Source organism: Dermacentor silvarum, chromosome 1 (genome assembly GCF_013339745.2).
Source record: "Dermacentor silvarum isolate Dsil-2018 chromosome 1, BIME_Dsil_1.4, whole genome shotgun sequence".
In the NCBI taxonomy this organism is placed as follows: Eukaryota; Metazoa; Arthropoda; class Arachnida; order Ixodida; family Ixodidae; genus Dermacentor; species Dermacentor silvarum.
This window is the reverse complement of record NC_051154.1, coordinates 72,921,827-72,935,752: the sequence shown is the minus strand read 5'-3', so window position 1 is coordinate 72,935,752 and position 13,926 is coordinate 72,921,827. Positions and strand designations below refer to the sequence as shown.

The window sequence follows — 13,926 nt, the reverse complement described above, 5'->3', positions numbered from 1 at the left end:
TTTGGCCATACTGGGGTGCCGTTAGCCGCAGGCGAGAGCTTGCGTGGACAGCGGACAAGGAATGCACGGATAACACAGGCTTATGAGAGCGAAGTTGAGGTGGCGTCGCGGCAATGCCCTCTCCCCTCACGCAACACCTGGCACGCTATTACAGCCCAGCAGGTGTTCCCTTTCACCCGCTCTACTCCGTTGAGGTGCACGCGTGACGTGGCATCGCAGCCGATGGGAATTTAGGTGCAGTTTTTCACTTGTCCAGATAACAGACGCTGGATTTTTCACTGAATGGGCCATTTGACACTTTCGTATCAAAATTAACAGCAGTTTCTCAAACTTGGAACAACATGCACTCAGTCTTATTCCTGTAGGATGATCAGTCTTTTTTTAAAGCTCGGTGTGTGATAGCTAGGACAGCCTGTCAAATAGAAGCTGACAAAGACAATATGACCCGTAGCTCTGTACCGGTGGTAAGAAATCCACACAATCTGCTTCCTCTTACATAACGCAGCCATAGCAAACTACTATGAAGACAACCCTCTCAGGCTCAGTAGTGTTGGCTGCAGTAGCACAGCCTTAGCAATAAAATGAAATTTAGAGGCCTTGGTTCCATTTATGTAGAGCCCCACAAAAATGGTTTGTAGTGCCCCACAGCGCATGCAATCTACAAACTACAAGTCACTCGTTTTAACAGCAAATAAGTGGTACGCACAGACGGCTGTAAAGGGTCCTCCAAGAAGTGACTTTATGAGGAGGCTTGAAGAGAGGCCAACGGTGTTTGATGAACAAAGACCAATGATCTTCACTGAGTTCACACTCCAGAATATGCCGCCAGCGGCGGCAGACCTGGCTACAATGCCACAGTGACACATCATCCAGCCGTCTGAAGATGAGGGACAGCACTACATGCGGCAGAGACAAGAAGGTGTAAGCATCACACAATCACATCATTATGCCACAATGTTACACCAAGGCCTTGCTTATTAGAAGTCAAAAGTTACACCTACGTGCCTAATGATTCATAAAGGAAACGTATCCTCTACACATTACACATCTCTAGAACCTCCCAGAGTCCTCAATGCCCTCCACTGCCAAGATTATCCACATTCGCACATTATTTTCTTCAGAAACTGCTCCTAATCCCAATCCTGGAGTGAATGATTCCCTACTTGAATGCTTGTGGCAGTATCTATAGGTTGAGGGCATGACTGTGTACAACTTTTACAGTGGTGGTTATTGAAATTGAAATACTTGTATCAAGTTATTGCTTGTCTCACTTATGAAATAAGGTTGTAACTTGGGAGATACTACATATTGCAGAGTCACTCTCTTTAAAGGCTCATCACCAAGTTATTGCTATGGTATGCATCCCACAAGGCAGCCTACAGATTAACTTGGTATTCTATGATAGCTTACATGAGTACTGACATGAAAATTCTGTGTCAAATCAAATAGCTTTCAAACCACTTCATTTGAAATTAATTACAGCATCCTAATGAATGTGAGGACAAGAACAAAAAGCTGCCAGGTAGCAGCGTGATTCTTGCCCCTATCCTTGGCATCAAAACTCAAAAAATACATTGCACAAATACACATTCTCACTTTGTGTACATGCCACATTGGCATAATTTTATACCAAGAAAAAATAGTAATAAAATCGTACTAATAGTATACAAACACATATGATTAGAATACACCCATGTTCTCACATGAATTACAAAAATACATTTTATTGTCATAATAAGTATTACCCGATTTACAGATAGAATACACAGGCAATAATTTAGACACACAAAAAAAAGCTAGACAAATGCATGCAGTAATAAATGCTACAGAAATTCCGAGAATTCTCTACTAACGCCTAAGTATTCTTCGACTTGGCTGCTACTTCGCTTTTGCATATTTAGATAGCTTATTACGTCTACCCATCGCAACCAATCGTCTACTACAGTTAAACCTGCTTATAACGAACCTCCATATAATGAATTCCTGGATATAACGAAGTTTTTCTATTCCTCGGCGTTACTCAATAGAAGCACATGTATTTAAGACCTCTACGTAACGAAGAGGCAGCGGGAGACCCCCTCGAAATAAAGAATTTTCCCCGTCGACAACCTAGTGATTTCGCCCCAAATTTTGTCATTTTTGCGCGACCTACTCCATAATTATGATAAGAAGCCTCAATGCTTTAATTCCTCGAGAGCCCACAAGTAATTAATTACAGCACCTTTTATATGACCTGTCCAATATGTGCCTCAAGTGCATTGCTGCTTCAGGTGTGAAAAAAGGGAGACTCATCACAACACTGGAAGTAAATGAATGAATTCTGGGGTTTTACGTTCCAAAACCCCAATTTGATTAGGCATGCTGTAATGGGGGACTAATTTTGACCACCAGGAGATGTTTAACGCACCCCCCAATGCAGGCGTTTTTGCATTTCGCACCCATCAAAATGCAGCTCTGATCCCGGCCGCAACGGCCATGTGGTAACAAAAACTAAGGGCCCGCCAATCAGCCCTGGTGCAATGGTCAGACCGTGCCACCGAAAGCTGCCAAATTAGCCCTTCCAAGAGTTCGCTTCTCTTGGAAGCACAGGGGGACACGCTCTCCCCTCGTCCCTTTGAGTGCTAAATGGACTCTGCTTCTGGCAGCACTGCTATAGTGCATGCGTATATGTCAGTGGTATCTGCATACCTGCCCGACCTGTGAACTCAAAAATTCATAAAATGTTCTAGACACGCACGATAATGACAAGGTGCAGCAGAGAGGAGAATGGCACGCATTTTAAAAATAAAGTTTCCCTGAATGCACGCCTTTTCGGGGTTACATACGTACTTTATTGTTTACGTTTAGACGCAGTACAAAAGCAGCAACGAACTTGGCACATTAAATACTGATAAGCAAAACATTGCACTTAACGGGACATTAAAGGCAAGTATTAAGTCCATGTGGACAGTTAAAATACCATTCCTGATACCTCGCAGTGCTTCTTTCATGCCAAGAATACACTCAGTTTTAAGAGAAAATCGCATCTGAAGGGTTTGCATACTTCTAATTGCCCGGCACCGAGCGGGGAGTTGTGATGTTCCATATGCCATCACCACCCTTTGCTGCCGGCAGCGAGTAAAACTGCCCCCGACAGTCAGTGCTACAGTTTCTTACGCAAAAAGTAAAAGCGCGGTCAGAAATTGAGCCAGGACAGAGTCGACAGTGCAAAAGAGGAAGGGAAAGTGTGCTGAATCACAAACACGATCTTTGACACCTGTTGCGATGGGCCTCATTCTCTGCTACTTGCAGTTTGTGCATGTTTCGTGAGCCAGCAAAATCAGCACAGCACTATGCCAAGAAGTTATTTTTTTCTAAAAATCAATTAGAAGTGACAAGCAGCATTTTTTTCCATCAAATCAATGCGAAGCAACTATTTTTTTTTTATTGTGAGTGGTTGAGTACTAGGGACAGAATTATAATAAGGAGTTGCTACGTCATCCGGCTAGTACTTGAATGTCCCAGTGGAGTCTTAAATCGTGTCCTGCATTTATCTCAACTTCTCCATTACTAAAGCTCTGTACCCGATAATATCAACGCCTTAGACGTTCTCGGGCATTAACCTATCAGTTTAGCCTGACTTAATATTTGCCTTTAGTGTCCCTTTAACGTCACAGGAACTTTGCTGCTGCCGTTTTTTTTCATGTGCTTCAGGAATTTGTCTGTATAAACTTGCTAAAAGCAAGTACACCACTTGTCCTTTGAACTTTTAACGGTAGGTTACGAGACGGACTGTTGAAACTTTTCAGCAAACGGAATTTTTCATAAAACAGCACTCATGAAATCGTAAATCAAGCTTAAATTCATGAGCTTTATGAAAATTTTAAGAGAAATGGCAAGTATGTATTTGGTACCAAGAGACCGCTGACAACAGGTTTCGATGACGCAATGAGCCTCCCTTTTTCACATCCGAAGCCGCACTGCACTTGGCGTGCATTTTGAACTGGTCACATTAAAACTTGACATAATTATTAGTTATGTTTTTAGGGAATTGAGGCTCCATATCGCAATTACTGCTTTGGCGGCTATCCAGTTAAAGCAATAAAAACATGGCAAGAATTTTAACAGTACTCTTAAATAATAAAAAATGGTAATGATTGAGAATACAATTCATAGTTATAAAATATAGCTCTAAATTAATGTTAACTAACTTACCCTCAAGTGGGAGCTGGGCCAAGACACCATCAGGCATTGACTCCTGTGGCCTTGGGCTGCTGAGGGCAGATATACATTCTGCGAGTCTATCAGCTTTTGGCCCTGCTGCTGGCAGCCTTGGGCGCTCTACGTTATGCTTCACCATATCATAAAAATCTTCTGGTTCATCATTTCCGGAGTCTTCAGAGTCACTTTTCTAAAATAAACCAAGACAAACATTAGAGGAACATATCCTGACTTGCTTAGTTTTCTACTTAACAATCTAAACAGGACTCAACTACTATAAAAAATATATGTAAGGGAACCGCCAGCTGGCTGGTTTTATCTTCGGGAACAGTAAACATTCTTTTCAAACAAAGCAAAGTGCAGCAGCAAATCCAAAGAAAGACTGAGAACCAAGAGAGACTACACAACAAATACGTGCACATGTTCAGTCTTTTCCCAGCTTCCTTCATGATTTGTTGTATGTCACAATAAAAATTTTAGTTAGACAAGCTTCATCACAGAACTCTCCATGCACATTACTGGAAAACGGAAACAAGGAACCCTTTAAACACAGAAAAGAAATAAAAGTATGGAGCATCTGTATACAGGGTGTCACAGCTCATTGAGGCCAAGGTTTCAAAAATATGCCAGTTCACTAAAGAAGGAAACGATTTAAACGTGTTGTTGACCACTCTGTTAAACAAGCCACACTTTCTTATATTCTAATTACATCATTAGTCAAGATTGTTAATCAACTGTCTTAAATTTAGGGAAAAAGTGCCTATGAGAAAGTTTTATGAGAAAAGCTCGAGAATTGCATAAACATTAACGTCACATTGCCATTGTAAACTGGTGCCATTGTGCCCAACAAACTATTACACAATTTTTTTCTGAGTCATAAAAAGAAATGCATAACGCAGAAAAGGAGAGAGAGCAGAAATTATTGGAAGATGGTTATCCAAGGCAAGCAAAAGCTTCCTGGTAGATCAGCCGAGATTATTTGTTGGGGACAGTTATTGCTTGGCTCCATTAGTAAATGCTACGAAACATGTGGGTGCTGCGACTTGCACTGCCTGCAGCATGCCTTCTACTCGATTCTATGCCACTCTTATCATACACCGCTCACAGCTGGCTGATCTCATTGACAAAGTGGGCAAAGCATCACTCTGACCACTGACTCAGCATGAAAAGGAACAACATCAAAAAAGGAATCACTACAAAATGACGACCCATGCCTACATTTGATTATGCTGTCTTCGGGATCAACACAGTTTACTCGGCCAGACAGCCATGTACACTAAATGAGGAAGAGCCCTAAAGAAAGGTGCACTAAAAAAAAAAAAAAAAGAAAAGAAAACACACGCGGCTACATACTTGCACACCATGACCACAGAGCCCTCAATGTGCCCCACATGAACAGCACTTTTAACCTGCAGTGCTGCCCCTAAACAGCGATGCAATCGATGGCTGTGAAATTGATGCAAGAAATTACGGCTCTCTTGCACTGCTGAAAGCTGCAAGCACAGTAGTTCGTGACAGTAGTAAGCAGACTGCAAAACCCGAAATTGTTGCCCTGTCACTTTCACAGTGACAGCGCACTAGGTTATTCATGTCCTATTGGTTCATGTGTGGCATGTTTGAGAGTACTGCAATCGCAGCACACAAGTTCGCAGCTACAAGCTTGTTAGTTTTTGTTTTAACTGTGAAGACACGGGTAAGGGCCGTACTTTTTCTCACGATTTTGACTAGATGTGGCCCTTAAAAAGGACCACGCCATTTGGTCTAATTTTTCCAATTACAAGTTTCAGTAACTTCAAAGTTTTCCCACGGAACTTCCTCGATTTATTAGTTTTGACGAGCTCCGCTTTCTGCTTCAGCCACCAAACTACACATTTGTTGTAGACATTGCAGTTACAGCTGGCTGCTCTTTTGCCATGCGCAATAAGGTTTAGCTTAAATACAGGGTTGTGCGCTATCAAACGCCTCCTCTCCATTATGGACTCCCGGCAGCAGACGAATGAGCCGAATGAGCTGGCTGAGAAAAACATCCACGCAAACAAAAAGTCACACAGATGATTTGCGCACTGCCACGGAGGAACACGGTCGTGGCCGCATCCCGGACATCAAAGGTCAAAGCACAACTCTCGCCCATCTAGTAACGGCATGCGAAACTTCGCTGATGAGCATGCGTGGCGTTAGCGCATAGAACGCGATTACATCTCTCTGTTGGACTATCTATTGTCAAACTTTGGGCTGCCGATTTGGGGGTGCGGCCCTTACTCGAAACTATACGGCAGTGTTCCGTAGGTTTTTTTTTTTTGATGAGGAAAGAAATTGTGCAGTAGGTAGGAAGATGCATGTCTCAATACTTTCTGATTCAAAGTTTTTCCTCAAGTCGAAAATTTCAAAAATTGATCAATTAATCTTGGCTGATTGTGCAAACAGACAATGCAAAAAATTGTGATTTGCTCCACAGAGTGGCCAACAATGTGCTAGTCATTTCATCCTATAGCAGACTGGCATATATTTAAAACCTTGGATAAGTTAGCTAGGATACCTTGTGTAAGCAGCTGCACAGCAAACTCCAACCAACAGCCGTTACAAGATGCAGTGTCAAGCTTGTCAAGGTTTATGGAGGAAGCACGCAAATGATGAGCATAAATGACAAAAAAGCCAAATTTGTAGTAACATTATTTTGCTGTTTCCCTGCTAGCTAGCTATTTCTCTCACTCATAAGGCTAACTTTCCAATGCATGTAAAAAGATTTAATCAGCTATCATTGACCCTCCACTGTTTTGAATATAAAATGTCCAATGAGATCCAGCCAAGTTAGCTTCTATTTAGAATACTAGTTCCTTTTGTGTGTACTCCTTCTGCAGTAGGCTGCATTTAGGGTTCGCCACTTGCAGTCCGAATGGAAAAATGCTGAAAGCATATTACATTGATTTTTATATATTTTCTTAAAATTGTCATTATTCTAAAACCATTTAACACAGGAAAAAAGGAGAAGATAGAGAGTTGCGTAAACATTAACGTCACATTGCCATTGTAAACTGGTTCCATTGTGCCCAACACCGCCAGCAGCAAAGTTGATAGGCCTGGAATGCAAAGCTAGCAGATGACACAGCTACCTCATAGCCTTTATCGTTCTCACCACCTTCTGGCAATTCACAAAATGCAAGCTGAGCAAATAACGAGCTAACATGGATAAGAGACCGCTGATGCATGATGAAAAACATTTTTACAGTATTCACTATCGCAAGAAGGAAGATGAACAACAGAACTTTTTACAGTATTCACTATCGCAAGAAGGAAGATGAACAACAGAAATTTTTACAGTATTCACTATCGCAAGAAGGAAGATGAACAGAAGTTTTTTTTTCCTCCCGAAGCCAGATACTGAAGTTGTAAGGTTTACGCGAGTACAGATCAGCATTGCTAGCCATTTGTTCATGCATAATGTGCCAAATATGCGAAAAATACAAGATGATTTTGCAATTGCATGGCACTAAGGGTAAGCACACAGCTGCTGTTTTTACCTCTCCATCCAGAAGGCATGCTCACTTTCACAACTATGACCCTTGATTGTTGCCCATCTTTCAATAGCTTGAAAATTTTATACTTTTAGCCAATGCAGATTTTCATTCAACCATCATAAGCTAATATTTCCTGCACGATGAAGTCACTTCCTAAGTGCCTGGCAATTCTAGCATAGCACTACATTTAGGCTCGTTCCGACAGAGAATTTGACAAGACACTCGCATTTACAGCCGAGGTTCATTGAAAAATTCCATCTTCACGCTTTAATACAAACACACCGACAATGGGGAACCGAATGGGAATAAAGGTAAAAAGAGTGATGAGGTAAATACAAGCCCAAAAAATAAAATAAAATAAGTTCTGGGGTTTGACCTGTCAAAACTCTGATACGATTATGAGCAATGCCATAGTGGGCAACTATGGATTGATTTTGAACACCTGGGGTTCTTTAATGTGCACCTAAATTTATGTAAACGAACATTTTTGCATTTTGCCCCTATCAAAATATGGCCACTCCAGCCAAATCAGAGCCTCAACCTCATCAGTACAACACTTTAGTTGCTAAGCTACCATGATGGGTGCGAATACAAACCTTGGTTCTATCTTCGCTGACTTGCCAACACCAGTGACAGCATGGTGAGCACGGGACAAAGTATTAAGGAGTGACTGGGTCTGCATTCACTATTAAAATACATTAATTCTTTGTTCATCAGATGAACTGAAGGATCCCTGCTGTAAAGCATATGTGAATTCAGGAGGCATCTTCAGTGCATCTGACAGACATAATACATAATACTTTGCATAATATATTACATAATACATTACTGCCTTTTACCTCTTTTTTACCTTTATTCTCACTTTGTGTCCCACTGTCAGTGTGTGCATATTGAAGCTCATAGGTGGAATTCTTTTCCAATAAGCCTCCCTTGTAAGTAAGCACCTTGTCTGTCAACGTCTCTGCTTTTCCGTACTACACTAATGCTCACCTTTACCTAAACATCCATACCTGCCAACCTCAAGACTTTCAAATTCGTAAACTCGCGACCAGGGGTGGGGGCACAGAAATTTTGCCGCGGAGTACGACTTCACAAACACACTTGGAAGTACTGATGGAGTCTAGTACTGACGAGGCTTCGAGCATGCCATCACACTTCACAGCCGCTACGGCTACGAAACACCGGAGTCGCACTGCGTCCGATGCAGCAGCACATCACACAAAAAAAAAAGTGAGGCCCACAAAACAGGTCATACTCTGGGAAAAAAGCTTAGCGAAGGTGCCAGGCGAGACGACAAGCCACAGCCTCCGATACAGAAACTGTGCCTGCCGCATCCACCCGAAATCGCCGTTGTCTCTGGGGTTGCCACTTACGTACAGGTGGGTCTCTATGTCGAGAGTAACGACAACCAGTGACGTCCGGCCGTCATCGGGTCGTCCAACGACCTGATGACGAAGGCAACGTCACACAGTGAAAAATGTCCTTACTCTGCAGACAATAAAGGTTACGGCGCACACCCCCATCTCTATGCGCCCCTATGTAAGTGGTGCCCCCGCCCACCAGCAACGGTGTGACCTTATTAGGAATTTTAAAAAATAATTTCGTGAATATAACCACTTTTCCGTAAAAATTGAGCCGACATTCCTAAAATCATAAGACGAGTCCAAATTCGTACATTTTACAGAAAATTCAGAAGAGTTGGCAGGTATGAACATCCTTTATGCAGTGTTGCAAAATTGTTCCTACAGTAACATAACTAATCTGTGTGTTTCTTCTGTCTGTCCGTGTTCGGTTTGCACCGAGTTTCAGCCATGAACATAATAAAAATGCCAACCCTATACAGACTGCAAACACACAGGCATTAAACAGTTTTAGTTTAGCGTTTTTACGCTCCGCTTGGCTGCTGAGCGGAAGCACAAATGCGCATGCGTCATCCGCTTAGCCGCAAGTGGGCTAGCAGAGTGAGAAACACTGTCCGCTTACAATTTGCCTAAGCGGAGCGTTGCTGCAGTCTTTCGCTAGCGAGGGCGGTCGATGCACGCGCCTCTCTTGCACTTGCATCGAAGCACCTTGCATCGAGGTACTAGCCATGCGAGCGTGAATAACTTGTGCAATACACCTCCAACTGGTTATTTAAGAAAATAAAGTGAACAGCACAGCTAACAAAAACGTCGCCAGCGCATTGGCGTCAGAAAGGATTGGATTGGATTCGAAATCCAACCTCGCTGGCTATCATATCACGTGACGTTCACCAAGTCAACGCTTCATTTTCCACTCGATAAAATGGACCGGTAATGCATTACAAGCACCCGTCTAGATACTTCATGAACAAATAAGTTATATATATTCGTCTCACTTTTTTCGTCTATTCGTCTTTGTAAACGTGACAAAACATTTTTTTATTTTCTTTCACTACGCTGAATTTGGCCAGAGGGCGCTGCAGCTACAAAAGGTCCGCTCCGCTACGCTACACGCATAACTAAAACGTGAAAATCGCCCGCCGCTCCGCTGTGGCTTAGCGGAGCAACTCGGAGCGGACCGTAAAGACGCTCAACTAAAACACTATTGTCACTGCAGTACCCTACACAGCAAAGATAACCTTAAAAACTACTGCTTTGCAGTGCCAAGTCAATGCCTCCTTTAGAAGATGCCTGCCGCGTGAGCCGAGAAGCAGATTCCTGCCCCTCTCCTCCTTCCCCCTCTCCACTAGGGTAGGCTGCGAGCGCTAGCCGCGGTGGCCGCTCGAAGCCTAAATGACGTGGTGCTGCCTCCGAGATTTTAGCAGCATCTGTTGCGATCCCGGAGGCAGGACACGCAGTCTCTTGTCAAACCACTGGTCGAGCGTGCGCCTGCCTCGTAATCATAATTTCCTCCGCAACAGGAAGTAGGGTAGGCAGCAAGCGCCGTCTCTCAGCGACTACCCTGAACCACGGGAACCTCCGCTCCAATGGGAAAATGAGAGACTCAGCAGGCATCTAGTAAAGGAGGCATTGGCCAAGTAGACACTTTTTGTCATCTGTAACAAATGGTAATGAGCAGAAGACTGCTTCATAGAATATAAAATACATAGTGATCCTATGGTTTTTCTAGATGAAAGAAAGAACTCATTTATTAATTCCATAACAGTCTGTGCCCATAACAGCCGAAGTACAACACTGACCGGTATAGCGTAAAACTATTTTAGACTGGTATTTTGTAGCGATGCCTTTCCGATGCTAATGCCTTTTCGCGCTTGGTCAGTGGTCAAAGCGACGGTCCGCTCACTTTATCAATGGGATCAGCCGGCCATGAGCAGTGGATGATAAGACTAGTATAGAATAAAGCACAACGGATTGCTACAAAATACTGGCCCTATTGTGTGTGTGTTTTTTTTTTTTCCAAATCGGCCATTAGCACTCTGTGATAGGTTCAAATGGCTCGGGCACTGCCCATAGGGACGCAGCGCCTCACCATATGGGCTGGAACCATTCTGACCTATTACGGAGGGCTAATGGCCGATTTGGAATAAAAACAGATTGGCAAAGTTTTACGTTACACTAGCCACTATGTGGTGTTTGTAAGGAATGCCAAGTGCCAGAACTCAAGATGTCAAAGACAATGCAACTAATTATGAGTACAGTAAACGGTTACAAGGTGGTAAATAGTGCACAATGGCTAGCTACATTTGCCAGGTTACTATGTAGACACCAGTAATAATAATAATAATAATAATAATAATAATAATAATAATAATAATAATAATAATAATAAATTAGTGCTCTGTAGACTGTTTTTAAACCAGCCCATAAAGCAGACACCCGTCGCAAAAAGAACATCTGGAACCCAAAACTAGTGTTTCACAACGACACTTTAAGGCTCCTTCCATTTGCCTATACTACATAAAAATGTTCAGAAGGTGTTGCACTTTCATCGATGCAGCACTTGTGGCATCCACACACACATCCCTAATCTTTTCACCAGTGTGTGGGCAGGATGCAGAAGCAGCACACAGCATTCCCTGCACTTGCAGGTGAGGCATTATTGGCATAGTACAGGAAATGCTGGGCTCATTCTGCATGCACACTGAATTACCACTGCTCAGTTGAGAACTGCTCAATAAGATCAAAATGAATCAACCAAACCTCCCAATGTTACTGCGTGCCTATTAAAAGAGTGCCAAACAGCTTGACAACACCTACATAAGAGCAATGATCCCTGCTTAGCACTATATCACTACAACCACAGCCAGCTCTACTTTATACTGTGGCGCTGTATCTAAAACATCAAGAACCCAAAGTTACTGCTTACCCATCCCTGGTCTCCATCCAAGTCGGACAGCACATCAGGATACAAGAAAGCATGGCATGTGCAGCACAGTGGGTGGCCAAACGACGGTCCATAAAAGCCATTGCATGCATGGCACACCGTTTGCTGCCAGGGGCAAAAGAATATCAATCATATAGCACTTGGCACCAGAGACCAGCCAATGTATACATTAACATTTCGCGACTATTCAGACTAAGCTCATGGTCACCGGCTATAAACACACACAGCATGTGAATCTAGACTAAGCAAACAAGAGGCTGCGAGCGCCAGAGAATGCAAGTTTCTCAATCTGCAACTCAGTATTCTAGCTCATGGCCTTAAGTCTCCAAAAAAGTACAACATACTAACGAGGACTAGTGCTGTTCTACGACAGCATACACGGCACAAACGACCAAGTCACTTAAGATCAAATAATGAGCACGCCTAGTTTACTAGAAGTAAAACCAAGGAAATTCTGTAAATGCACTTCGATGTCGAATCCGGTACTAAGCTGCAGTTTGTAAATGAGTTTACAGGGCTCAAGACTGCCCTGACGCGCTGTCTATAAGGTCACAGTGGGAGTGAAAAAGCAGCTACGTTAATTTCATCTACAAAAATTTTAAGTACTACCCATGATCTGGAAAGTCACTAGAAGCCTTCGATGCGCGGCGTATTGTTGCGAGCGCTAAGTCGAACTCAATAAATGAAAGATATCCGTGCACATCTATCATCCGTATTATCTCAACGCTTAGACGCAATGCAAAAATGCGATTTCGGCACATCGTCAGTTCACAACGTGAACGCTAAAATGTTGTCGCATCTTTGACGCGCCCCGTAACAATCAGCCACTCGAAGAACGGTAAAATATCCATCGTCAGGAACCGAACAACGGTACCTAAAATTTATACTAGCCACAGTAAACTACAACATTACGCACAGGTGCGCATGCCTGTCGCGTCAATTGATGAAATCGCGTACTGTTTCTGTTAAGCTACACAAACGCTGCTTTCGAACGTTAGAGACCAACGGCGTTCGCACGAGCGCAGAAGCGAATACGAAGTGCCATTAAATTGCCACCACATAAGGCTATGACAAACCTTGAACTGGAATATATTGTGTCCGTTTCGAGTAATTTCTTCCAGCCGACCATCAGCAGGACGCCTGACAGATACCGTGCTGCGCTGGAGATTGCAGTTCACGGCAGCCATTTCCTACGCCATGCGCTGCCGCTGAGGTGAAAATGCTATGCTTAAACGACAGATCAAGACTGCATCGCTACTCTTTTGGCACAAAGATGCTGAGACCTCGCATATTATTCACCTAGTCAGCGACGTAACTAAACCAGGTAGCGACAGAAAAACACGGAACACTGAAGCTGCGCTAGGTAGACGCTCAGCCGTCATAATATCTGCGCCCGCTTGATCGCGTTCCCTAGCCGCGTTCGACTTCCAGCAGCGCAACCACACGGCACAACAGTGCTGCCACATGGTGGCCACCAACGGTATAGCGCTGCTGATTTCAGCAGTTCTGTTAAATATAAAACTATCGATAAAAATGTTTTCCTATAACTAATTATATTTTGCATTAACTAAAACATTAAATCGTAAAGTACAGAATAAGTCTGCTGATATGCTTTTCTGGTGTCCCACTGCAGTTGACAACGCGCATGGCGTTCGCGACATTGTGTACCGGGCTAATTCTAGTACACTCTAACCGGGCGATCGGGCTCGCAGCGTTAAAGCACGTAGTTGGCTAGATCCGTCGTTAAAGGAAAGAAATGATAGATGGCGATTATCGTTGTGGGACTGGGACAAGATAAGCCCCGAAGGGTGCGAACATGTTAAAGTGTAGCAATACGAGCCACACGTAAAGTTAAGTAATAAGAACCAAACGACTGCCGCGTCATCTGCTTGCTTAACTTATTAGC

At 43.2% G+C, this 13,926-nt stretch overlaps 1 protein-coding gene across 1 annotated transcript in view; it reads right to left on the bottom strand.

Annotated features, from left to right (window-relative positions):
* LOC119465819 (uncharacterized) overlaps positions 1 to 13,463 on the bottom strand; it is a 45,821-nt gene extending 32,358 nt beyond the window's left edge. Inside the window, exons 1-4 of the mRNA XM_037726296.2 lie at positions 13,097 to 13,463; positions 12,003 to 12,125; positions 4,195 to 4,390; positions 707 to 896 (exon numbers count right to left, since the gene is read on the bottom strand). Coding sequence (XP_037582224.1) covers positions 707 to 896; positions 4,195 to 4,390; positions 12,003 to 12,125; positions 13,097 to 13,207 — 620 coding nt within the window. The 5' untranslated portion in view covers positions 13,208 to 13,463. The remainder of the gene's footprint in view (positions 1 to 706; positions 897 to 4,194; positions 4,391 to 12,002; positions 12,126 to 13,096) is intronic.
* Between the last annotated feature and the right edge of the window lie 463 nt (positions 13,464 to 13,926).